We start from the raw sequence: 27,357 nt of genomic DNA on the forward strand, positions 1-27,357 counted from the left end.
CTAAACAATGCAATTTTTCTTGTTCAATAATATGTTAATATGTACCCCAACAGTCTCTGTAGTCGAAATGATTGAGTTGACTAAGCAACAGTTTGTTTGATATTGATAAATGGGTGCAAATTGAATAAGTATTATGAAATGCATAAGTCTAAAGTGATTCAATTAGAATAGTATACATTGAAAAAAAAGTTTGATTGAGTAAATGAAAATATCTAAGTTTAGTATGCAAATTATACAAAAATGAAAATTCCAAGATGGCTGCCAAGACCACAATGACTGAACTAAACCTAACCTAACCTAACAGTGCTGCACTCCCGCTGCACTGCAGTACAGGGACTGCCTATCTTGTTCACCCCCTAAAAGAACAGTTGCCCCTTACTTTCATCATTAAATTTTGATGCAAAACATAAAAAGCTTATAAGATAGCTTTACATAAAGTGTGTTGTGTAATAACTGTGTATACGCCAACGAAAATCATAAAAAAGAAATAAGTTTATACCTAAACTACTCTATAAGTAGAATAATAATATTGTGCAAATATGAGCGTCTTAACCAGATTGTTCTTAAATTGCTTTTTTTGCCATGTGAAAGTAGTTATGAAAACTCTTGAAAGAGTTAAAAATGTTTTCAGGAAAAAGACAACACAATTATAACATTAGATAGTATATATTGATTGAATCATAACATTTGATGCTTTGGTAAGCATCTTAGGGTGTTGATAAAACAGTAATACAAATATTTTTTTACAGTCATATTCTTACATTCAGTAATTTCTATCCAACCGAATCTTCCCGGTTTAACATGAAATATGTAGCAATTTCAGCACTTTTATAGACAACGTTCAAATCAAAATATGATGATAAAATAGAACAGAACAGTTTTTCAAAGTTGTACTAATTCTTTAGTCAAAATGCTAGCATCACAGATTCTTCACCAAAAATATTCCTTTGCTCGTTAAAACTACAAAATGATATGCTGAGAAAAAGCTAAAATATTGTGCTATCTTCAACTATATACAACCACAATTGGATTTTCTTGAGTTCAGCATGTTTCAATGGTGCTCCATATCTGTACACCGGGCGTCGACTGCCTGTGTCAACTTCAACCATTTGACATCAATTGAACCCAATCTTTGATCATCGGGGTTTGATTAACTAAGGGCTCCTTAATGTATTTTTATAAGGATGTAATGTTGTGATATTTTTTTATACCATACTTCGGTACCGGGGATTTATACAATCGAAACAAACAACTACAACTACACGTTTTTTAATTAGAACACCTCAATTTTGGCTGAGGTTGGATGTGCTTATTTTCTTGGTAATTTCCAGCCTAACATGTTCATAAACACGTTCTTAATTTTCGTACAAATTTAGAAACTCTAAAAACTGGGGAAATGGCTGCGAATTTTAGTGGTTCCATCTAGTGTCTTATATAGGATATATGTGATATCACTGCAGCAATCAGTAAACCATGATTTTAGCTAGATTATTGCTCTTATTAAACCATATATCACGTTGAAGTAACTCCACGTTTCGTGCTAAAAGAGGTTTAGTACATCGAGCCATATAGATTTCAGCTCTAGTATAACCAATGTGAGTACATAACCTGCGATTGTCATTAGGGTTCCCATTGTTAAAGACATAAATATCATTATGAGATAGACGTTCTAATATGAGTATATAGTTAGCTGTTTCAAGTATTCGATTATGTATAACAAGGAATGTTATGATTTTCAGTGAACCAAGATCGATGCGGAGCCAATTTGAATATTCCATGCCCGTGTGACAAACTGGAACGTCGGGTCCATATGTTCCATCTGTACAAATTGAACCAGGCCTGATCACATTTGAAGAAGTTGACATTGATACAGTTTTATGTAGGGCCATGTTATCTATAAAGAAATGAAATTTGACATACCGTACTACATGGCTAGGGTCTCTTACTAACAAGAAGGTGTTATAGTTTCCAACCTCAGCAGACTTTCGAGTATCGATTTTCTTTCACGCACTTTTTTTCATAAAATCTTTATCAAATTTCTCACGATACTACACTTTTTTTAATAAGCAACCACAGGTTTGGAAGACTGGAGGGCTCAAATTTAGCTTTTTTTTCACTATCTCGTAAAGTAAAAGCTTCTTGGATGATCTAAAGGTGCTCTTGGCCTAATAACCATGAAATATGGTATAATATCAGGGATGGTCAAAGCAAATTTTTTAGAAAATGAGCTAGAATGCCAAGCAACCCCTAGACCGACCCGAAAATTGGAGTTTCCTATAAAGAGTGTAGCTTGTTAGGCGAATACTGCTTTTTTATTTCGCAATAGATCAGTTAGTTGGTTGATGGGAATGTACTGGACCATTTGAGATTTTCATGAGAACATTTACGTATAAACTGTTTACAAGTCACGGAGAGACGATACCAACACTTGTTTTATAAGAAAGCCAGATATAAACTTGACTTGAGCACTGAGTGATTGTACTTTGTGCGTACAAAAGAATGCTTTACTGTATTTATTTATTTTGAAGTTCGTTGAAGTCACCTAGTAACCTACCTGTCAGTTCGAACATACAACACCCTTACAGTGCATTTTGGGAAGCCTGAAAAACTTTGGGATTGCATCTACGTTACCTCGCTTTACATTGAGTTTTATTGTATTAGAAACCTACCTGTAAGTTCGAACATACAATGTTCATCGTAGGTTTGAAACGGACAAACACACTCGTGAGTTCCATTTTGATAATCAGGAATACATTTATGGTTTGGATTGATGCATGTCTCATCCCATTCACAATCATGCTAAAATTTTGTGAGAAAAATTATTTTTATTGATGAGCTTATTGAAATTTAACTTTTTTAAATTCTTTATCGAAAAATGAAGATTGACAGTAGCTGAGTCTTTTCATAGTCATTATAAAAACCAAGGTCTGGAAGGCTTTTATCTCTTTTTTAATGTTTTTAAAGGACGGAGCTTACGTACCAAAATCGATTTATTTTGCAAACTTTTTGATCATGTGATTAGTAAATAGACCAATCCAAAGAGGAGATTTTAGTAACGTGATCAGAAAGTATGCAAATCGTAAGTTTGTAACAAAAGAAAATTGAACAAAAAACTAAAACAAGACATTGCCAGACCGGGGTTTTTTATAATGACTATGGTCTTTTTACCAGTGCGTCATGGTAAAATAATGGATGATTTGATTCGGCCACCTGTCTACTTAGTATTTCACTCCTCCTTTTCGAAGAAACAATGACTTACATTTATTGCATAGTGAGTGGATTCTGTCTGTGGGATGAAGCTTGAAGAATTTCTGAATCGATCAGTATCAAGAAGTTGACATTCCAAATCGCCATTTTGTTCAATAATGACATTGACACTGTTACAATTCTCAACATCGATACAGTTAGTGATGCATTTAGCAGGTGAAGTTGTGTTGATTGTAATTGTTTGTAATGCAGTCACATTGAGGATGTGATCTTGATGGGCCACCATATTTGCGTATCCATAAAAAACTGAAGAAAAAAGTGTTATCTGAATAATATATTGTCGCCGTTTTAATCAAATTAGTACTAGTAAAAGTAAACGGGAGTCTCTATAACTCGAATGCACAATGAAAACACAAATTTGTTCGAGTTAAGGAAATTTAGATATATGGAGTAAGGTTTATAAGACATTGTTAACTGAAAGGACCGTAAAACTTGTTCAAGTTAAAGAGACATTCGAGTTATAGAGGTTCGAGTTAAAGAGACTCCAATCCACACCAGTTGAAGAAACTCATTCCACAGAAAAGTGATTAACTTGCTCCGTGGACCAATTTCGGGGCCTCCGTCCCGGATAGGGAACGGGGGTCCCCGAACGGTCCCCCGGATTTAGTACGATTAAAGACAAGAAAGATCTCCTTACCATTTTTGCCAGATATTTGTGAAAATCTTCTGATTTGTTGATGTTGTCCACAAGTCGTGCTCAACAACAACATCCAATATATAAAGATTGAGCAAAAAATCATCATTTATATACACCTCCTCTACGCACGAACTTGTGTCAATAACTAGTCTCAGTCTTCTATGGAAAAAAGTGTCAACGAGTTTGAAACAATTTCATCGATTTCGAAAATTTTTTTTAAATAGTTCACTTTTTTATTGAACTAACTTGAATCAATTTAAAACTAGTCTTTCATTTGACTAGCAACATCAAAACTTTCGTGATCTGTTTGACCATTCCATTAAGTTTCCATACAGGGGGTGGACGAACCTTTTCAAGTAAAAAAAAATTTTGAAAATGTGTGGATACATACTGAAAAATGACAAAATTTGAAAAAAGACCCTTTTTTCTTTTCATACCATAAAGTGATGGTGGACGAACTAAAATCAGTCTTTAACCTCCTGAAAATATTTTTAGTATCCCTTGGAAAAATGAAAAACACTCTTTTAGACCCCCCAGGAAATGTTCGTCCACCCAGCTGTATAGATATAAAATGGAATGACCCATGTCATGGTTTCATATTTGAAGATGGTATAGAGAATTAAAATATGAATGAAATTGTGGTTGAATTATTCTTCGTTTAAAGAAACTCCTTTAAATAAATAAGAGTGATATCGTTTGCTTACTTGCCAATTTTAATTTACAAGCTTTTTCACATCTGATTGACACGGATGTGGTCAGAAATATATCAGCATAATATAACAATAGGCAGACACTGACCTGATATGAAATATGTGTCTGATATGAAACGGGAACACTTGTGTAAAAACAAAAACTTTAATATCTCAACCCCTGTTCTTTTTTTCATTAGAACTTGATTAATCCAATACGTTTTGAATTCTAGATTGTCCGTAAATATTGGCGATAGATTTTAAATAGTTGGGCGAATCGTAAAGTATGACGAAGATTGTTTGAAATAGAGTCTATTTTGCTGTCCATTTAGCTCTGCTTTAGACGGCCCTGGACGGCCAACTTTTCACACATTCTATTTTGTGCTTTCTTTTGACGTCAATGGAATTACTTTTTAAAATATTCTCAAAGTAAAGATTTTAACTGCAACTTTTTGCCAAATATCTCTCATTTATCCAAAAATGTTTCTTTGATCAATAATGAGCATTTTAACCAGTGGGGAACCGCTTTAAAGCAATTTTGTTCATATCAGAAAATCTAACCATTCCTTTCTTTTCTTAATGACAGGTCGAAGAGACGAGCGACTTGACATTCCATTTCCGCTTGCTTCACCCGATCTTCGTGGCGAGGAATTATTACTATACCTTGTTCAACAAAGAAAGCCAGAGCGAAGATGGCGGACGAAGGTCTAACAGTTTCTATTTTGCTGAGCAAGCATCTTCTGATGGTAAAGGGAACAGCATTTTCGTTCGACTGGAGGTAAGCGCTGTTTTTTTTTTGTTAGTAGTCATGTACATACACAGAGACACAGGTTCTCATGCACCTAGCAATTCCCCCTCCCCCGCTGCCGCTTATTCATCGTCTACAACGCCATCCAAATAAAGAAACACGTTGTTTGTTGTGGCTTATGTATTATATTTTGACATAATGCTAAATCGGTCAACTTCACAACTGCCGGGGCTACCCGGTACAAGGTTCGCCGTGTCTTTCTAAAATTCCCGTATTCTTTTTCGTAGTTACTTACTGTTTTCCTAAAACAGTATGATTTTAACCCTAAAGCTTAAAAATAACTAAAATAACTCGAACGCACCTATGCGTGTTTATTTGAATTTTCAGAAACTCATTCTTCGGTCCCTTGTCATCTTAACCCTCCTCCATTGGAATAATCCTCCTCTCAAATGCTGTTGTCTCTTTTTAAGCTCTATAAGTGTTTTCTGACTTTTGTTTAGATGCACCCATTGAAGATTGGTAAATATCGAACGTTCGATAGCGTGGAGAATGACGATATGGAAGCTGAAACTGTGGAGACGCACAAAACTGAAAATACCGTCAATGAAGGTCAGTGAACACCTAAAGTTTTATCGTGGAGAATTTTGGTGACATTTTTACGGTTCGCGTATTTGTCTCGTAGTTTGCGGGCTATGAGAATGCAATCAATTTGCTTTAAAATTGCTCTAAAACTCGATATCGAAAATGAAGTTAGAATGTCATTTTGATTTGCTAGACTGAGACTTATTTTCGGCTTTACATCTCAATAGTGTTGACTTCATTAATTACAACGAAAAAGTTATTGAGATGGAACGTTCTAGTAGAAACAAAAATGATATATTTCAACGTGGCTTAAACTGTAGTGAGAATGAAAGCGTCCGTTGTTGTTTTGAATTATGATCTGTTCACCACCTGATTAGTTCAACTACAGTTTATTAATATTTATCAGGTTTAAATTTTGATTTTTTGAATGAACATAACTAACTGAAAAAATAGGAAAATTCATTTTAAACGAAGATTGACATAATGTCGATAACGGTTTCTTTTATTTCATTATCATCTTGTTTTGATGTTGCTATGCGACAGTTGTGAATGAAAATCCTTTTCTGGTGGGAAAATGAATCATCGAAAAAAAAGTGAAAAGGACTTTCATCCTTTCAAACCTTATGTTCTTTGCCCTAATTGGGCAATTTAAAAGAACTCTCCTCAAACAGTTTGTGTTAAAACACCCCCTTCTCACAGACCCACTGGGATCCCTTCCCACTGTAAAGACAAAAGCCGCAAAGATGCGGATGAATATTTCCTTTACAAATAAATAATTACTGTCCTCAAAAGATCAAAGTGCTTTATCTCAGATAACATCAAGCAACGCAAGTCCCTAAGAATTTCAAAATTCCATTTATGTTATTGCCAGTATTTACAGGATTATTCATAAGATGACTAAGGTTCAAACCTACGGATCACGGAGTATATCCAAGCTGAACTCGACTGAGAATAACAATGCAGTAATCAAATTGGCTAGACAACCTTTAATTTTCGTTAGGTGGACTTTAGTTGGATTTTAGTAATTATACAAGTCGTCACCCGGTGTCGCACCCACCGAGTAGAGTGTTATTGAACACATCAAAAGCCCTTGGGATAGTGCATAATCATATCATTAGTATATGTAATCACATGATAACGAGTGCAATTCGAATATAATTGCACGAGTGATTTTTTTGTTATTAATTTTCCGAGTCCGAAAGGACGAGGGAAATTCGAAACAAAAAAAAATCACGAGTGCAATTTTCGAATTGTACGAGTTATTATGTGATTACGAGCTAATCGCACAATGGCTTTCACTACTTTTTCCCAGTTAGGAAAGTAAATTACAGAAATTACACTGAGAGTTTTATATTTTTCTCTTCTCTTTATGTCTTTCTTCTATTGTTGGACCTACCTTAAGGTAGTGTCCTATAAATTAACCCGTGTTCGTTAGTTAGTTCGTTAGTACGTTAGTTACCAACTTTTCTCGAGATTGGCTCATTCAATTTTTCTGATTTTTTGCACAAAGGTGCATTACTATAAACCCTCAAATGTGACGGAGCCCGATTTTCGAAAAAAAAATTTTCCGGCCGGTAGAACCGGAAATGTCCCGAAAAAAGCGGTTTTTTGAGATTTTCTCGAGATTTTATCATTAGTTTTTTGCGATTTTTTGCACATAGATGCATTTTAGTACTGCCGAAAAGGTGTCGAAAACCGTTTGCCGAAAAAAAAATTTTTCCGGTCTGTAGAACCGGAAATGTGCCGGAAATCGTCGTTTTTTCACATTTCCGTCACATTTTTTCAACTTATTTAATTGTTTCTTTACAGGAAAAATGTTCTTTATGATGATGCCCAAAACTTAGCATCGTTTGATTTCCAAAAAAATCATCCTTTGAATCCGGAACTCCTTAAAAATCGCCGGAACAGCCCTTCATTTTTTCAACTTATACTCGACAGATTTTCATGATTTTTTGCACAATGATGTAAAATGGCAATGCCCAAAATGTGACAGAGCCCAAATTTCGAAAAAGAAATTTTTCCGGCCGCTAGAACCGGAAATGTCCCGAAAAAAGCGGTTTTTTGAGATTTTCTCGAGATTTTATCATTAGTTTTTTGCGATTTTTTGCACATAGATGCATTTTAGTACTGCCGAAAAGGTGTTGTTTATTGATTTTCTTTCTCACAAAATAAATTTCGAATGAAATTAAAACGTTCGATGCAAAAAAAACACATTAAAATCAATTTTGTAAACATTGGCGCGGCATTGAAGAGTGTGATTAACGATTAATTGCTCTCTACAGGATGCAATTAACGATTAATTGCTCTCTTTGAGGGCGTGCCAAATAAGAAAAAATAACCCATCGTGCGATTATTATGTTAAGCACTTATTGCCGGAAATAAAATCTGAAATGAAAGAATGACAAAAAGGAGAGTATTTTACAGTAAGAAAACCAAAGGAAATTTTATATTTTCAAAAGGAGATTAAATATTTTGCATATACTTTCATATATAAAATATTGGTAAAAAGGTAAAACTCAAAGTAACTTTTGGAGTTATATTTTTTGAAATGCATGCCAAAAAGGAATAACCTTTCAAAACAGAATGCGAAAAAAAGAAATCTCATTATATATACTGGGAAGCATTTTCATAATCTGAAAGAATGTCAATCTAGGAAAAAATTCCCCTAACAGAAGCCATTTTATGATTTCCAATAGCATGCTGCAAAAGAAAACAATGTCACATACTTGTAAACAATCATAATTTGCAAAAAAATGCCAAAAAGAAAAAAAGTTGTCATGCCAGGAAATCACTTAAAAAAATTGTCAATTGACACCAGAGTTTTCTTCATTTTTTAATGCATGTTGAAGAAAATCTCTAAATTCACAACAAAAGTTTCTACGTTTTTAAAACGCAGGTGGAAAAAAATCTCCACAACCAAAGTTTTAAATGCACGGGGAAGAAAATCTCCAAGCTCAAGACAAACTTTAACTGTATATGTCTATGTGAGGTGATTTCCAATTGTTTACATCCATACCGTCAACTGCTCTAACTTGGGACTATCTGACAAAACATGAGATGGCAATTCGGCTACCGTACCATTTCACCGAACCTTCAAAGTTATTTGATTTGATTTAATGAACGGCGTATTAAAAAGAAAAACGATTTCTCTTTCGCACCGAGTAGGCTTTGAAATCGAAATATGAAAAAAATCTAGTGGAACACATGCGAGTGTCTGTGTGCTCTAAGAGGAACGAAGAAGTATGATTGATAAACTTGGCGGAGTTATCAAAACAAATTTGTTGTAGAAGAGAATTAAGAGTAAACTCAAAGAGATTTATATACCCAGTATAAGTGAAAATACAGGCTAAATATCAACCAGTCCCATGTTTCGACCGATCGTCCCAAGTTAGAGCAATTGACGGTATTCTATACAATAAACATTTTATGAGTTAACATTCTTCATATTGGCGGTGGTGTTCCGGTTATCAGCTTAAAAAGTTTGAAATTACAGTTCTGTAACCGCAACAGAAAATTCCCCACAAAGAGTTTTCACTAACTGTCACTAACCGGTTAATTCATTGTTGTAGATGAAAACACAAAGGAAAATTCAATCATTAACCAGTCAACTTTTCTCCATGTTTAAATTTTTAGCTCAAAGCTAATTAATCATATAGTTCATCACCATACCATATAAAAGTGAATTCAAACTTTTTTGATGTCGCAAGTATGTAATTTTTCAGGTATAACATGGTCAGATTCATTCACAGTAAAGTAAATATACAAGCAAAATTGAAGTTAGTTTGTTGTGAAAGTTAACAAAATGTCCTGTTTTTCCAAGAGATTCTATCTTTAAACCAACAAAATGTAAACGAAATCAAATCCAGAAAGGAATAGTAAGGGAAGTTCATCATCAACCCTTCCTTGTGTCAATCTTACAAAAATCATGACCCAATTCAACTCATGAAAGCATAAAAACCAAAGAAAAATAGCGAAAGAGCAACACTTGTTGTCTATTTTTTGCCGCCATCTTTATCTTTAAGAGCAATGAACCTCAAAATTGCCCAAAAATAAGAACAATTTAAGAACAAGAATAGCTGAATTTAAGTAAACTTTAGTAAGCCTAGAATACTATATTCTTGCCCTAGAAAAGAACTATCTCACGCTCGTATTGTCATGAGTATAAAATAATAAAAGATAAAACATTTCATTATTTCGTCATTTCTTTTTAGGATCATCTTCGTCATTCAAACATTACGTGAAACATATTCACAGTAAAGCATCACGATGGTTGAATTGTGTGGAGATGAAAGCTGGTGTACCGTACACCACCTTGATGGCTATCCTTTTCATGTCACTGGCCATGGTGGCGTGGGTGTGTTGTTCCACCTGTGAAGAAGATGACGAAGAAACGGATGAAGAAGAACATGAAGTGCAATCAGCTGTTAAGGTGACCCTCATTGCTTCATTTTCTGCCATTTGCGAGTGCAAAAATCAAATGTTAAGGTGGAGTGACCGACATCAGGCCTTCATTACTCCATGTTTTGTTATAACTTTAAAGGCTGAAGTTTCTGGGCAGAAGGTTTTGTAAGCTCAAAATTTCGAAAATTTATGTTTCGCGAATTCTTTAAAAAATTAATCATTTTAAGAAACGTCACTTGCTCTAATAAAAAACGTAAACCTTCCCTCTATGTAGCTTGTGCGTGGCTTGCGTTGTAACGTTGCAATGATGTTGACATATCATAATTTTGAAGTAGTTACGCGAAAACATTACCGTTTATTAAATGTTTCTGTTTAACAAGATTGAAGAAAGTACCTTCTTATTTCTTTTTAGCGTCACAAATTCAAGTCACCAAAAGGAGGATTATCCATAATGGCAGACAAGCTTCACTTGGACAAAGGTGGTGACGTCAAAATTTTCACAATTTCTTCATCAAGTAAAAAGAACGATCATTGTGACAAAGACGATGATGAAAGACTTTTACAAATTTAAATCCGACTCTCAATTTTTTCACTTTCACTTTTAACATTTAATTTTCATTTGATTTGGTGCAAATTTAGGGACAATTATTGATTGAAGAAGGGCCAGTTTTCAGTAAAAATATCCTTGGTATCCTTTCTTAATTCATCTGTATATAATTTATTATTATCGTAACTTCACTGTTTCGAATTTCTTTGTGTTTTCTGACGCTCTATCGAGGGATTTCAATTTTACTTAGCAGTAAAATTATTTTTAATTTAATCTTTTTTAAATCGCAGCTATTATAAGCTCTGTATGTAATAGATTTTGTTTAAATTTTCGAGAAGTCATTTTTTTGGTTGTATATAGCAAATATACTCTCTTATTATTATTGTTGTATAATTGTTTTTTTGTAAAAATTTAGAAAATATATCAAAAAAAAATTAAAACTGCATTTAATTTTGTTACACTTTTTATTTTGAATCCTTCCCCCGGTCACTTTTGTCTTCATTTTTCGATTCCAAATTTGACTTAAAGGGACATAACAGTACTTGCGAAATTTGTAAACAAACTGTATGCAGCGGATACAAAATCAAAACAAATGTCACATGTCAAAATAAAACATCAAACCAAATATGGCTAATTTTGATTGTTCAGCGTTTTACAAGTTTGTTTTGGACACGTGATTTTAATTGTTCTCTTTAATGACACGTGGTTCGCGCAATGTTTACATTTTATTACTTTAATGTCCCTTTAAACAGTTGAAATTAGATTTTTCTCATTAGATTTACATCCGAAAAAGGGGCGTGTCAATTAGCATTGTTCTGCTAAGAATTAATGAAGCTCCAGTAAATGTCTTAAGCTTTCTCGATGCGTGTTCTCAAGAGTGTGGCGAAATTTGTTATAAAATAAAAACATCAATTTGAGAATTTTCGTGGGTTAATCAGAAAATGATGAAGAACGTTGTGGAAGTATTTTTCAAACATGAAATGAATCATTTGTTTTCAGAAGTACAATAAAAGTTAATATAGATGGGCAACAAAGTATACATGATAAGCATTTGCAATTACTCATTGAGAGGCTACGAAAATCAACAATCGCAACTTTTTTAATTAATCCACATTGAAGCAATCGGTCTTCTCATTAAGTTATGATGCCTCCAAAACTATCTTATCTTCATGTTTGAGGAACATTTTTCAGCACCTGTCTCATTTGTAACGAGATGTCAAAATAAAATGATTGGGTTAAATATAAAACAACATTTCGAAAGATCAGGGCCTGATCCTTTGATTTTGTACCAAGATTTCATCAGAAGTGGTAGGTAGTAATGTGATTTTGCCTTGGTCAAATTTCTCGCAATGTTTAGTCATGAAGTTGTCCCTGGAGGCTAAGTTTAAAACATATTTTGTAATATTGCTGAAAGGTTCAATTGGAAATTTTTAGTAGGGTCGCCAAATCCACTAAACTGTCACCTTTTTGGTTATTTCTATTTTCTGGGAGTGGCACGTCCCGGTCGTGGGCTACATAACATTGAACACTAATACTAATTTTCATTTTGAAGGTGATACTGGACTCCCCCGGGACTGGACTGACAATAACTATCCGAACCAACAAACCTACTTTGTTTGAGACGAGTTGATTTTTTTCCAGCGGCAACAACCGAAGTCTGTTCACCTCTGTAATTGACATTCCTCAAAAAGTTAATTATTTCTTCCCACCAGCCCAAAGCCCTTTAATTTCTTTTTGATTTTTAGTCTATTGTACTGTGTGAGCTGATCAATTTGAGAGTGCAACAAGAACAAGATGATGAAGTTGCTGTGTCTCATTCTTTCCATTGGATTACTCATCAACATTACAAACGGCGCAAAAGGTCCACAAAGTGCACTGGTAAGAAGGGAATTTCTCACAGCTTCCACTACCCCCGGTTCAAATGAGAATTTATATTTATACTCCAGTGAAAAGATTACTCAAGTGATGATTTTACTTCTGTTTTGCTTTTTTTCGGGTACGCTGTTTTAGGGCTCCCACTTTTAACGAAGGGCTTTTAACAATGGTTACAAATATCTATAAGTCCATTTTTCACATTGCCAATTTTCCACAAGTGATACAACGGTGTCTCAAATACTGTTAAGCAGCAACTAGACTCCATAAATAAGAGGCTGCCCTGTGGAATGAAAAGAACCAAGAATACTTTCCCTGACTTTGAGGAGCACAAGGCTCTTGTCAGGCTATTTCCAGTAGTGATAAATAAATCACAATTTTATCATAGGTGTTTGATGGCTTCAGAGTGATCCACTACAACCCACTACAACTAGATGCTTAAGTTTGGCCTCCTAAACTTTCAAACTTTGAATTTTGCTTATTTCAAATACGTATTCAGACATCTCCTTTAGAAAAATACAATATTTCAAAATATAGAAACTGCTATTACCGATCTTTTTGGAATAAAATCTTGCAAAGTTGTTTGATGAGGCCCCCAGCGGTTTACGTGATGGCGTGATAGGCGTTTTTTCAAGTTCGTGATTTCGTGATTTGAGATTTTGAAGTGAGTGATTGTGTGATCGGAGGGAAAAGATAGAAAGGAAATTTAACTCGTGATAACGAAGTTTTTTTGGCGTGACCAACGTGTTCAACGTGATCGTGGTAGAAAGCAAATTTAACACGTGATAACGTGATTTGGATTTTTTTTTGCGTGATTTGAAAGGTGACTTGGGAGGGGGCTCTTTGATTTTAGTGATGGAGAAGACCCCTTGTTATATATTTACATTTTTTTGTTCTATAGGAGGAATGCATCAATGAAATGAAAGAATGTCGAAAAAATCAGAAGCTTGAGAAAATCAACGATGGAGAATGTGATGTCGGATTTCAAATCTGTGAAGAGTATTTCATGAACATTCCCGAGGCTGTCAAGGATTAACTGGCCCATGCTCGATCATTTTAGAATAAAATTGTTTAAAAAAAAAGTTCGGTATTTTATTGTAAAGATGTTTTTTAAAGATGTTTTTTATTAAAGCAACATGTTTGATAATTTTGAAAATAAATATATTTCCCTTTAAGAGCACTAAAATATATTTTTCAAATGAATTTTTACTTGAATTTAATATTAAATGCAAACCTTACATATACCTTAGACTAACCAACAACTCTACTAGTAAGAAAGGTAATACACGTTTTTTATAAGAACAAACTATACAAGAACATAAGGCTCCGATAACCAAAATATTAAGAACAAGGTAAAGACAATTTAAAGCTTCGCAGACTCTAAAACACCCGATTCCTTAGAAAAATGGACAAAAATACTCAAATCCCCCTTTTTACCCACTCAAATATTCAATGGTGAAAATGAGAACATATTAAAGAACATTTTCAGGCTCAAAATACTCATAAAGTTAAGAATATCCAAAGGCTTCCAATGATTTTGAATGTTCTAATAAAAAAACGTGTACATTTATGGTGTTTTCTTCTACCGATATCATTTCAAAAGGTATTGCTGATTTTCTAGGTGAAAGATTTCAAGACATTTTCACAAAAATCTAATGAATGTAAATCAAAATCTTACGATTGTCTTTATTGGATTATCTTCATTTCCTTATGAAAATGAATTTGATTATAACAACAAAAGAATTTTTACTTCAAAATTTTCATTAGCATGGTCATATAAAAAACAAACATTTGCCAAAAAGTAAAAGGAAAGTAATACCAACAGGTGCATCGAGTCAAAAAATTTCCCAACCCCTGAAAATATTTTCAAATTGTAGAATTTCAATTGTTTATTTGGATTTATTCTTTCAATTTATTGAGTTCATTCAGGGGGTCAAACGTTTGACATTCTGAAAATTGATAGAATTAATTTTGTGGAATATCAGAAATGCATTCAGTCTTCATAAGAATTCTGACTTGGTCATCTAACCGACCAAAAGATTTGAGTGACTGACATTTTTTGAGCACGGTCTCTAAGCTTTTTTATAAAGGTTTTGCATCACGTCTGACTCTCTATCAAGAGATTTGTTAGTTCGTGATTTTTTTTGTGTGCACAATGGTTCTAGAATTCCGAGCTTCGATCCAACGATTTAAAGATTTGAAATTCATTGCTGAAATCAGCCTAGGATTCTGGGAATAATTAAGATCATTCTTATTCATATTAGACCTTAGTACACACATTTAAAGCGAATCGACTCGAAATGTTCATTAATAAAGGTTATTTGAAGTTTTAAAGCTTTAAAGTTTTCCAATTTTAGATTCTACACTTCATTTTCATCCATCTTTTTCTTAATCAAATTTTTTTGTTGAAGTAGGAATCAAAAAAGGTGACAAAATATGAAGTGGTTTTGGTGTATGGCTTTAGTCGTTGGTCTCCTGGTTGCCAAAAGTAACGGAGAACATCCAGGATCTGTTGAAGAGGTAGGTAAAATTCTTAATTAAGGAATATTCCTCTATTCTTAAGTTTATCAAATTTTACAATAAGATTGTTACAGAGCAAAAGAGTTTCGAAAGTTTCTTAATTATCTATCCCAAAAGTTCTGTATCTTAACACATTAGAACCCTTTTCATATCATTTTCCCTTTTTCTCCTGATAACCCTAAAATGCACTTTCAAAAATCTGAAAAAAGATAAGTTAAAATCAGTCCAGTGCCGCTCATCTGAGTCCCAAAAATCGCTCAACTTTAATTGAAAATCATTAACTATCTACATACTGAAAAACATTATAATTGTTCTCTTTTTGGATTATTACATAGGAGTGTAAAAACGAGGAAGGGGCATGCCGTGAAAATGGAGGTGATACAGCAGAATGTAAAATCGCTTATGATATTTGCATTACAGAGATGGAAAACCCACCTTTCGCCAACCCTAATCCTGTCGAATAAAAAACAACCAAAATTTTCTAGTTCGGTATTTCTATTTATTTTGCACTGCCTTATATTGTTTTTGTAAATTTCTAATTTTTTTGTGCAGTAAGAGTTATTGTAAATATATTTCAAAGAGCAACCAAAAAATGTGATTTATTCTTTATTCTTCACTTTCTTTCAGCTTTGACAATTAGCGAAACATTAATCAAAAATACAAAAATAGACATTGAAATAAAACTATAAATTACTACACCAAACAGTAGATTCGACAGTTAGATCATTCAATATGTACAAAACTGATCAAAAAATTACAAAATCTACATAAAATTTATAAAATAAATAGAATAAAAAGCTTTTTAGGTAATTTTATTGCCGAGTTTTTATGACGTGTGAAAAATTTGGTTTTTAACAAAAATTGTCAAAACCAATTTAGTGCTACAGCTGAAAAGACACAAAAACTGTTTTTGTATTTTTTGATTCGCAGATACAGGTATTTCAACACTTGAATGAAGGTAGAGTTAATTCATTTTTTCTTAACCATAACCAAAGCTAAAAGCTTTTTTTTTGCCAATGAGTCACCTTATGGAAACTTGTGACATTCATAAAAATAGAGAGAAATAAAAACTATGAACTACCGTAAGTTGGTCTAATGTCGACATCCCTCTTCTAACTTCGACATCCTTCTTTAGAGATAAGAATAATAGGAAGGTCGGAATCACTGATAGACTCCTCAACCGATTGCCAAGCAAAGAAAATCAGTTTCAATCAGCGATTCCGACCTTCCCATTATCTATCTCTAAAGAACAGTGAAAATTAGAAGAGGGATGTCGACATTAGACCAACTTACCGTATATCGTATATGAATCCGTAGTTCTCGTCTCATGTTTCAAAAGCAATACCATAGATAACGAATCGTATACAATAAGTATACGATATCATGTCAGCCGGAGTTGTATTGGAAAAGATTGTCCAGGGACATTCATATCTTCTGGATAGTGATTGATCAAGTGGTCATTGGTGCTGAAGATTAGAAGATTAGATTAGAAATGTGAAAAATTTGAGAAACTATCAAAAACTCACACCAGAAAAAGGAAGGCTCTTCTCCGACCCCCTTTCCAAAATACCCCTTTTTTGCTATTATTCCCTTTCCTTAGGATTTTTTTTAATCCCACTTAGAAAAAATAGAAGTTGAACTATAAGGCAGTGACCTCTCATCCCCATTGGTAAAATCACTTTTGTGCTTTTAGGAGAAAATTAAACTGGTATTTGAAAGTCTTTCGTTTCCAAAATAAAATGTTATGTTAAGGAATCTGAAATGGGCTTCAGGGAATTTTCCCACATAGAAAAAGACTTTGGGAAATTATTCTACTAGTCACAGGGCGACAAAGCGGGAAGCTTGTTTTATGATAGTCTCGGTGACTTACTTGATTTCTTCTTTGTCAATCATGAAGTGGATATTAGTTGAAGGAACGAGAAGTTGTAAAGAGATACGTTCAATTAAATCCATCACCGTCTCACTTGTGCGCACTTTCAAACTGAACGAAATGAGAGAATGAAATCTATAAGGTTATGCAATAAAAAAGTTATTAACAGTAAGGTAGGTCGGTGTTGATAAATTTGTTCATCAAATTTACTCCATCGAATGATTGGATAATGAATAATTCGCAAATATAAACTTTCCAAGTTCAAGACAAACATTGCTTTACAAATAAAAAAAATTAAATAGAATCTATCAAGAACCCACAGTCTTTGAAGCAGCGAAATATTTACTCATTTTTCTAATCCAAAAAGGGGATGGTATTACCTAATGTTTTCTTTGTCAACATGTGTACCATTGGAAAGTTGGCTTTCAGAAGCACTGCTCAAGATGTCATCAATTTGTGACATGCTGGATTGTCGACCACTTGCCTCATTCGTCTCATCCTCATCAATATCATCTGTATGAAATAAAAAATGAAATAAAACTTATTCATCAAAGGCCAGGGTTCGCTTTCCTATCTAAAAGAAAGTACGAACTTCTGTGTCAAGCTTTTGTGGAAAATTTATTAAATGTAAAAATAAATTTTTGAAAATACTTTATCAACTTCAAACTGGTTCAAATAAACTCTGTAGCCATTGCTTTTTTCTCTGTTAAAAATGTTTCCTTATTTAAAGCAAACTTACCTTGAGGAACAAAGATTACATCATAGTACAAATTATTGGCTTTACGATACGATTGTGGCCAGTTATATCCTTTCCCTTGTGGTTTGTAATTTGTTTTTGTTAATCCTTTGTCCACATCTGAAGATTTAGTGCCATAAATGTAATACAACTTTTTACCAGAATCTTTGGTAGGTCCTTTGAAAACATATTTCAATCTGTTGTTGTCTTCGTATGTCATTATAGCATCTGGTGAAAAGAATCGGTTGTAAAATTAATATAGGTTCAGCCAAAAAAGAAACAAGAAGATCATTTTCTAGATACTTTAAATAAAATATTTTGAGAGGACATGTGTTAGTCATCCCTAAAATCAGGGAATATAGGAATATCAAAATGCTCAATCTAAAAATCAAGTAAATGATACTTTTTTTGAAACGTTGCCGGCTTTGAAGGCTATAAGGTTTTAACTTTCATTACTATTAGAAAGAAGCCTTTCGAATTGTGAGTTTCAAGCTTAGCTTGTAGGCATAAACACACTATCAGAATATGGGATTCTTGTTTAAAATTTGAAAATTAACATACCTTCACTGAAATCGTTAAGTCGTGGATGATAAAAATATCCAATTTTGACTTCTTTACTTTTCTCATCCTCCTTGACAATCTCTTCATGTCGGTGACGAATTGTTCCATGTCCCAAATCCACTAACACAGGACATTCAAGCTTTGTTTCCTGGTGAAAAAGAGATATTAAATAAGTTTTTTACCTTTGTTGCATAATTTTTGTAGCACTACATTAGGTCAGCCCTTTCAGTAAAAATATTTTTCAAAGAAAGGTAAAAAACAGAATTCAACTTTCATTTCCGAATCGATAAAATAACAATTGCAAACTAATCAAGTTAGATAATAATCTTTCTAAAGAACATATGTTGATTTTTACAAAATTATTGGGCTTAGAGTGATAAAATTTTTAGTAGTCAAGCCTTTCTATCAAGTGTGTGCTATTGAAGCATATTGAAGAGTTGTTACAGTAAATAAGATTAATTCAAATATCAGCAGATATCAGTGAGCATATTCTATTTCTCTATAAAGTATATTTAAAAGACAGGATTATATTTTCTTAGTCCAAAAATAAATATTTACAGAATATGGTAACAAAAGCCTTTTATAAATTTGTTCTTAAAGACATAGCATATTCTGTCTTCATGCCATTAAAAAATTCTACGAAGACGAAGAACACACATCAAACTTTCAAAAAATACAAACTGTCAAATTATGACGTCACACATTCATTCCTGTGCAAGAAAATACTAAAACCCCTGTTTTGATATACAAGGTCAAGGGCAACACATTAGTAAAACCCGCTGTAAATCAGGGGGTTCAGAAGATCAATGTTTTGATTTGATGATCTGACGGTTCTAGTCCCAGGAGAATAATGATTTTTTTTGTACCTTCGCTGGCGATTTTTCAGCTTGGCGGGTTTATGTCTAATGTTATGGCAGGTTATGGTTTTTGAAGTGCTTGTTCTAAAAGATTAGCAAATATAATTATTTTTAGTCTTTATTAAGAGAAGCAAATTTAATCTTTCTTCTACAAGAAAAATGTAAGCTTCACCATTGGCGTTGTGTATAAAATTGTTTGGGAGGTAAACAAACGCATTATTGCCTTCGAGGGGGTTAGAAAAAAAGGGGTGTTCAGCTTCTAACTTTTGATAGCGATTTTTTTAGCAAAAACTTTTTAGGGGGTGGTACCGTTAAGTGGAGTGAAACTTGCATAGCCATCAAATGACTGACCAATCAAAGCAGCTAAATTTCAAAACAAATGAACTACGCAGCTTCGATCGCAGCTCTACTCTACCATTTTTGTTTTCATTTAATTTTGTATTTTAATGACCAGCTATGCATATTTGCCTCCAATGATGCAAGTTACCTGATCCCACAGTATAATATCATTCATGTATAGAATTAGAAAGAACATACTAAAATTTGAGGGAGTTTTGATGATCGTAGGGTGGTCAGGGCAAAATTTCAAACTCATCTAGTCACTTTGAAAATAGGTCCATCTGAAAAAGGGTAAAAAATGCAAGAAAATGAGGGGTCATAGACCTCTCAGAAAAAAGCGGTTCTGAAGATATGCCATTTTTTGTGGCTTAAAAAACAGCTCTTTTGGTGACGGCACCAAAAACAGTGAAAAAATCACTTTTTCAGATTCACAATTTAGTATCTTTTCTACGGCTTATTCAATTGTTCTGAAATTTTCAGGAGAGTTGGACATGGATGTAAGCTTCCAAGTTTTGAAAAAAATTAAAAAATTATACTCTGGAACATGTGTATATTACAGACCCACCAGCTAATTCAAAGATCAAAGTAAAAATATGATCAAAAAATGGTGATTCCATGGTCCGATTTATCTGAAATTTTGCACACAAGCTGGGATTCATGAAACAAGTCAAAATCTGAATTTTCAAAATTTTCGTAATATCTGGCAGTATTTTACAGACCTGTCTTTCTACACAAATTGCTCACAATCTAGAGTGTACCTAAATATGCAAATTTTGCACACAAGCCACAATTCATTTAAGTCAAAATTGAAAACCTAAAAATATTCCCACCCCATGTCTGAAACTTTATGAGATTTTATGAGATTTCCAAAACTACAGTATGCCATTAATTAACAACAAGTTTTTCCCACTTTCTTGAATAAAAGATTAGCGAAGCAGATTCATTGAGATTTTTTTTCTTAGAAAAACTTCCTTGCATAGAGGTCCAATAACAACAGTTGAAGCTGGCAATGCTTGATACAAAATTTCTACAGGTTGATTAAGTTTGGAGAAGTTTTACTTCTTTGAAATGAAAGTTTTCATTTTCCTAACCTAAGCTAATATTCCAAAAATTTGGAATTTTTTGCTGAGATTCAGTTAGTTTGTTTACATTTTCTGCCATTTTGAAAAAAAAAGAGACCAAATCAAAAGGCAGTTCGAACGTCAAATGACGTCAAATACAAATCAAAAAATTTGAAAAAAGTTAATTTGTCTTACCATACCAAAGAAAACTGACTCGTACATTTGAGCAGAAAAAGTTTTGGAAAAGCAAATTATATGGCTGAATAGACCTTTTTTCAAAGAGGACGTCCTGTTGAATAATTATGTACTCCAGCCATAAAAACAATGATAGAGCCATGCATAATTAATGTATCATGCATATTGTAATAATTATGCATGGTTTTATCATTGTTTTTCTGCTGGACTACATAATTATTCAACAGGGTGGCCTCTTTGAAAAAAGGTCTATAGCAGAAGCATTCAGCTTTGATTTGATACCACTCACTAGTAAAAATGTTGTGAAATTCCAACCAAGAATTTCAAACCAAAACTTAGTTTTCAATTTCTTGGCTCTTGGAGATCTTTCTTTTTTTCACGTGTAGATTTAAAACAAACTTGAATCACGAGGGACGAAGACGATAGTGAAAAAATTATACGGCTAACGATTTTTGCTCAATTGTTATAACCTTTTGAAAAAGGCCTATGTTTTGAAACGACGGTAGTGCCGGTTTTCGTGCCAGAAATGATAGTCGGGTTGCGATTATCGGACGATTGTGACTCAAGGAAGGGACGAAAACGGCTGGTTTTTTTTTTTAAAAGACAGATTAAGAAATTTCTGAATATCTTTTTTCAAAGAAAGGTGAGATATTTATCTCCAAACTTCTTTTTTACAAAAATCAGGAATTGTTACCGCTCTTACGCGCGACCTTTCGGCCTCCCTAATGATCGACAGAACTAGAAAAGCTAAAAAAAAGAACTTCCCCTAAGGAAACATCTATTAGTCATAACTTGAACATGCTACTTTGTTTTGAAAGGAAAAATTTGGAGACAAAAGAAAATGTTCCTAGCCTAGAATAAAAATTATTCCTAGATAAGTACCCTATATCCTAGATAAGAATATTTGTGAAATCGAAAAATTTGTTCCTATTTAGGCGGTTAATCCTGACTGTTGACGCCGTCTGGTTATTAATATTTTTATTTTATTTTTAAGCATTTAAAAGACCAGACAACTGCTATGAAAGAATTAGACAAGGTCTAAGTTTACAAAGTTATGATAGTGAATACTAAGAGGATTTTTATATACCTTTTCTGCAATTTCAGCAATCTGTTTCTCTTCCTTAGTAGGTCCATTCCCCATGATTTTATTTAGTAAAATGAATTTACATCATTATACTGTACATTCAAAATCTTAAAAATTTGGACACGATCTTCGAAAAGCCATTGAATTAATCCGATTTAAAATGTATATTTTACGCTCTTGCGTTCAAATTTCGAAGGTTTTCAGTCAAAATGTTGTGATTTCTTTCTTTGTTGTTGACATGGCCGCCATTTTAGAGTTCCTTTTCCTCATTCTCTCATGACGAGTACTAGATCAGAATGCTGAGGTAAGTGTGACCATGAAAAATTCTAGGAAACCCAAAAACGTGAAAATTTTGGCGGGAAAAGGGCGGATTTAGTGCAACCGCCATTATCTCACCCTACCGCCATCTCTAAACGCCACGCCTATCGATTTGAAACCGTTGATGCTCCCTACTCTATAGTACACAATAGACTACTCCCCTACTCCAGGCTTTTTAGGCCTTACTGACGTAGACTATATTGCTCGAACTAGAGTTGGTTTTAAATCAGATATGGTTGTTAAACTAGTTACGGGCTCAACCTCCAAATTTTAACAAATAGGTTCTGTGTTAATTAAACTTGCATCGTGCAGTTATGGCACGGAACCATATTAAAGAACCCCTTTGTCGTGTTGAGCAAAACATATCTGAGCACTAGTGTTAGTGATAAACATCTCACTAACCTAAAATTACTTATATTTTGACACGGACGGAACTCAGACTCAATGTTTTTTTGCCTTTCAAACCCAGTAAGATAATTTGATCTTTATGCTTCACACGGAGATGAGCTTGATATAGGACTTGGAATTTGAAATTTGATTCAAAGAATCCGTCGTTGATTCCAAAGCATTTCAACTATAAAGTGTCTTAATGAAATCTGAAGGGGTGACTGGGGCAGACTTACAATGAAGGTAATGTGTAGTAAAAAATGTTCGCCCTATTTGATAAACAAAAATAAAGTACTTACTTTGTGTTGATCATATGTCAAGGATAATCCGTAAGCTTATCTTTCTCGCCCTTTTAATCAATCTCCCCAGCACTGTTGTTCGCATCTTATTTCTTGCTGTTTGAAGAGTACTATTAGTACTACTCCTGTATTAACTGTATGGAATTTCGAAATAAAAACTTATGATTATTCTTTTGGAATTATCCCAACAAAAAATAACATTGCAAAGGAAGTCTTTTTGTCATCAAAGACAACAACGTTTTGAAGTGCCATAGATAGTGCACCAAAAACAGATAAAAGGATAGACCTTTTCATAAATTACGTCACGAACATCACTTGCCTCGTATTCAAACAATTTCCATGGTGATTATGTCCCTTGAGAAATTAATTGATTTTTTAAGAATAGAAATTAGTTTTCACCATGGCAATAATTTCAAAACGAGGCAAGTGATGTTCGTATCGTAATTTATGAAAAGGTCCATAAAGTTTCAATACACAAAATGATTATGCTTGTATGAAGAGGTTACCAAAACTAAACGAGCTTCGAAATAAGAGAGTTGAATTCTGAGCCCAAAATGAGTTAATGTTAATGTTTCGACTGAGCAATCTCTTAACTGCTCAGTTGACCAGAAAAATGAAAGTCCCTATAATAGATATAAAAATACTCTTGATCTATTCAAACAAAAGATTACTTAAATAACTTTATTTTTTTGTCGATAGTTACGTTGCGTTTTTTTTACTTTGTTATTTGGAATATTGAAATATTGTTACTCTAATAGTTATATCAACCCCACAGAAAAAAAAAATCTGCGTCCAGGTAGCCATTCCATATGATTAGACGGAAACGTCTATTGGATGGACTCCTGGCCTGCATCCCCTCCCCTTAACTTAAATATGTAAATTTTTAATGATATGCAGGCGAATAAATAAGTTTTGAATTTGAATTTGAATTGAATTTTTGAATTGCGAAGTTGAAGTTTTCAGTTTAACTAAGTTCTTTGGTTTAACCAGGTAAAATAAAACAAACAGAAACTGACGCCATGTCATATTAGCATTTATCAGTAGTCTTTTAGAATTATTCTTTGGTACATTTACATAATTTATCATTCAGTCATATTTACAAAAAGGTTTTGAAAAGAAAATGAAAATAGTTATTTAGGGGATAAAAAAATATTAATTTGATTAAATTAAAAACAAAAATTCATTCATTAGTATTACTGAACAGGCAAAGGTGGGAGGCGCCCACCTCCTGATGATGGGCGTTCCGCTATTTTCGATTCCATATCGACAATTTGTGCTCTTAACCGTCGCATTTCTGTTTTCTGTAGATCAATCATTTTGTTCAGTTCGGTCGTCTTGTTACCTTCATCGCTACTGTCACGTCTCTCCAATAAAGACGTTGTCGACATCCCACCGGCATTTTGATGTTTACGCATCACGTTAATAGACGCTTCGAGATCGTGTACTTGTGTTCGTGCGTTCTTTAATTCACGTCGCAAATCGTTTATTTCTTTAATCAAGTAGACGTTCTCCTGCAAGAAAGGGTGAAAGTGAACAACTTTTAGTAACGTTAAAGCAAATATAAAACATGGAAGGATATAACGCAAAACAAATTGTTGATCTGGATTTGAATATGCTTCAAAGTATGATAAATTTTAGCCAACCAATTAGTATTCTCATGCCTTATCCCACCCCATCAGTTTTATCGAAGTTAGCTTATAAATCGCCGAAGCTTTCCATTTCAGCATTTTAGTAAATATTTCTGAAACTTTTTGACGACATCGATACACCCCATTAATTCAGTTTCTAAGTGTTGTCAAAATTACGAGAGAGAAGCAAAACTGACCTGCATGATGCGAACATTGTCAGCTCGATGAATTTCTGTATCTTTTGCCAACTTCTTACGTAAGGACGCAACACTTCGTTCCAAATGTTCCCGTTGACGTGCGTATTCTTTTTGTATATCTAAGTCAACACTCGCTTCCTCTGGCTGGAGGTGAAAAGGGAGCAAGAAGAATAAAAAGTCTGGTTAAAGCAGCCTTGGTTAAAGTAAACGTGACTCAAAGATAAGAAAAATACTAAATATTCTATCATAAAAGGTGGAGTAGAAAGACCTGACTTATTGGATCGTAGTGAGAGCAATTAAAATAGGACACTGTAAGCCCAGGCAGCTTTGGAGGCCTAAAAACCAGTTTTCTGGCAAAACTACTGTTCCCAACCGGTTCTAACCCCTCTAAATCGCTTCAGCATCATGGATATATGCTAATTAGAGCCTTTGGAAGTAGCTCACTCGCTTTTAAGGTCGAATTTTTACGTTTAAAAACGCCTTAAAAACGCTTAAATAGAGCTGCTATTTTTGTGAAAACGAATAGGCTCTACCCGTCCCACGAAGTTTAGAATCTTTGCAAACTCTTACCGTATCATCGCTGACGTATTTTCCATAAAGTTCTTTGACGTGTTCTTTTAATTTTTTAGGTTCTTGAATGAAGCCAGCAGCATTGTGTAAGTCTGTCTTGAAACGTTTGACCAAGGCTTGTTTGTCGTGAACCTGGTATAAAGAGAATCAAATAAGAATATATCAGCTAACTTTCTACTCCAGATCTGGCATTAATATTCAATGAAATTCTAAGCGCTTTCATTGGTTAAAGCAAAACAATCTCACCAAAAATATACACCAATCATAAACATTAGAACCCAGTCGCTTTCGCTTTCGCATTCGTTTACAGGTAAAAAGCAACACGATTTTAAATGTTTTGGCTAGAAGAAGCTCCTCGGATCCAATACTCGCTGCATTCTCTTAGAGCAAAGTGTGGTGTGGCAGGATAGATGATATGCTATGAGATTAGTAATATTTTGGAGTAGGATTTACGATATAGCGGCACATATTTTATCATTAAAGGTTTTGCTTTTAAATAAGAGTGATATCGTTTGTTTACTCATCAATTTTATTGACAAAGTTTTTCATATTGGATTGACACAGGTGTGGAGCAACAATTTTTTGCTTATATCAGCATAATATAACAATTAGGCACACACTGTTCTGATATGAAATATGTGTCTGATATGAAACGGAAACACTTATATAAAAATAAAACCTTTAAGACGTATTAGCAAAGCTTGGATTGAACAACGAAAGAATTATTGGGCAGAAGCTGTTCAAAAAATATACCATAAATGAATATTTAAGAACAACTTAACTGCAAATAAATCTTCGCTAAATGAGCTTTTTCAGAAAACCCTTTAGCAGTACACCTCTGTTGACAATGTTTGAAAAGGAAAAGCAAAAGTCCACAATATAACCGACAAACTTCATGATGGACGACTGATGCACGTTAACTTACCGTTTGTCGTTCGCCGTATAATTCTTTCTCTGTTGCTTTTAATTTCAATCGAAGTTCAGCGATGTTCAATTCTAAACCTGTGTTCTGCTTGTGGAAGCGCTCCAATTCACTTTCCATCTAAGGGGAAGATAAAATCAAAATTAGTGAAACTATACAGTATAAGTGTCAAAAACTATGGACAAGAGTATCGATGGACAGTGGTAAATTATTCGGCGGTGGTTTACTGGTTTCTGGGATTTCCCCGAGGAAAATGCACAAAAACTCATACATAGGGTAGACTGGCACGCCAGTCGGGCTGGAACGGTATCACGCGGGAAAAGTGAGTGTAAGAGTTTTGTCAGCAGCAAGGGTTGAAAGCAGTTAATCAGCAGCCTCTCACCAACTTTTGCTCGTTCTCCTACGCAGTTCCTATTTTAGCCAACGCCCGCTGCCTTTATGTTGCCGCCCTCTGACATAATTAATCAACAGACTAGTTTGCTAGTCTATACATAGGGACACGGTGTCATAATGAAACGTCTAACCCCCCCCCCCCCGAAAAATTCAATTTGGCCCCTGCAAGAAAAGATGATCAAATAATATGATGTACCTCTTGTATTTGTTCTTTCATTTCTTTGATATCATTTTCACGTGGTTCAATTTGCTTCTTCAACTCCTTGATCTTGTAATCCAAAACAAATTTGAATTTCTCCAATTCTTGATTCTTCTTCTTTAAATCGTAAATACGTTTTTCCTACAAACAAAAGATTGAATGTTTTAAGTTTACACACGGAGCAACAAGGCAAATTGACCTACAAGATCACGCTTTAGAATGTGTTTTTGGAGCTGATTTTTCGAAACTTATTTTATTTTGACACTTCCGCAATGTTAAGATTGTGCTTAAATTTAATCACCACCAAAGGTCACCAAAAAAAACGTTGTAAAGTTATCTCAATGTGTTATCATAATGTACATCTAAAAGAATTGGAAAAGTGGATAACCATTGCTTGGGCGATATGGCGCTATTTCAATGAATGCGATACCTTATCTTGGATGGTTTCATCTCGTTCTTGGATTTCTTTCTTCAAACC

At 33.9% G+C, this 27,357-nt stretch overlaps 3 protein-coding genes and 1 long non-coding RNA gene across 4 annotated transcripts; 2 read left to right on the forward strand and 2 right to left on the reverse strand.

Moving 5' to 3' along the window:
- Nucleotides 1-1,463: 1,463 nt before the first annotated feature.
- LOC136815644 (uncharacterized) lies at nt 1,464-4,080 on the reverse strand. The gene is made up of 4 exons (XM_067072089.1): nt 3,905-4,080; nt 3,260-3,513; nt 2,670-2,799; nt 1,464-1,894 (listed from the first exon to the last, which is right to left on the reverse strand). Exons 1-4 carry the CDS (start codon nt 4,008-4,010, stop codon nt 1,464-1,466), a joined length of 921 nt encoding a protein of 306 aa, XP_066928190.1. The 5' UTR covers nt 4,011-4,080.
- A 1,099-nt stretch (nt 4,081-5,179) lies between these two features.
- On the forward strand, nt 5,180-11,316 carry LOC136815645 (transmembrane protein 59-like; the record flags this gene model as incomplete). The annotated part of the gene is given in 4 exon segments (XM_067072090.1): nt 5,180-5,371; nt 5,842-5,950; nt 10,135-10,352; nt 10,737-11,316. Coding segments are annotated over 4 exon segments (678 nt in total), but the record flags the coding sequence as incomplete, so codon positions are not given.
- Nucleotides 11,317-12,110: 794 nt separating this feature from the next.
- Nucleotides 12,111-13,946, forward strand: LOC136815631 (uncharacterized). The gene is made up of 3 exons (XR_010847741.1): nt 12,111-12,179; nt 12,617-12,749; nt 13,645-13,946. It is a non-coding gene; the product is annotated as an uncharacterized lncRNA (long non-coding RNA).
- Nucleotides 13,947-16,071: 2,125 nt separating this feature from the next.
- On the reverse strand, nt 16,072-22,252 carry LOC136815646 (uncharacterized). Its single transcript, XM_067072091.1, has 6 exons — nt 21,970-22,252; nt 18,431-18,578; nt 17,873-18,097; nt 17,514-17,646; nt 17,134-17,244; nt 16,072-16,729 (listed from the first exon to the last, which is right to left on the reverse strand). The coding sequence occupies exons 1-6, from the start codon at nt 22,021-22,023 to the stop codon at nt 16,645-16,647; spliced, it is 756 nt and encodes a 251-aa protein (XP_066928192.1). The 5' UTR covers nt 22,024-22,252; the 3' UTR covers nt 16,072-16,644.
- Between the last annotated feature and the right edge of the window lie 5,105 nt (nt 22,253-27,357).

Source organism: Clytia hemisphaerica, unplaced genomic scaffold, assembly GCF_902728285.1.
Source record: "Clytia hemisphaerica strain Z4C2 unplaced genomic scaffold, Clytia hemisphaerica genome assembly, whole genome shotgun sequence".
Classification (NCBI taxonomy): Eukaryota; Metazoa; Cnidaria; class Hydrozoa; order Leptothecata; family Clytiidae; genus Clytia; species Clytia hemisphaerica.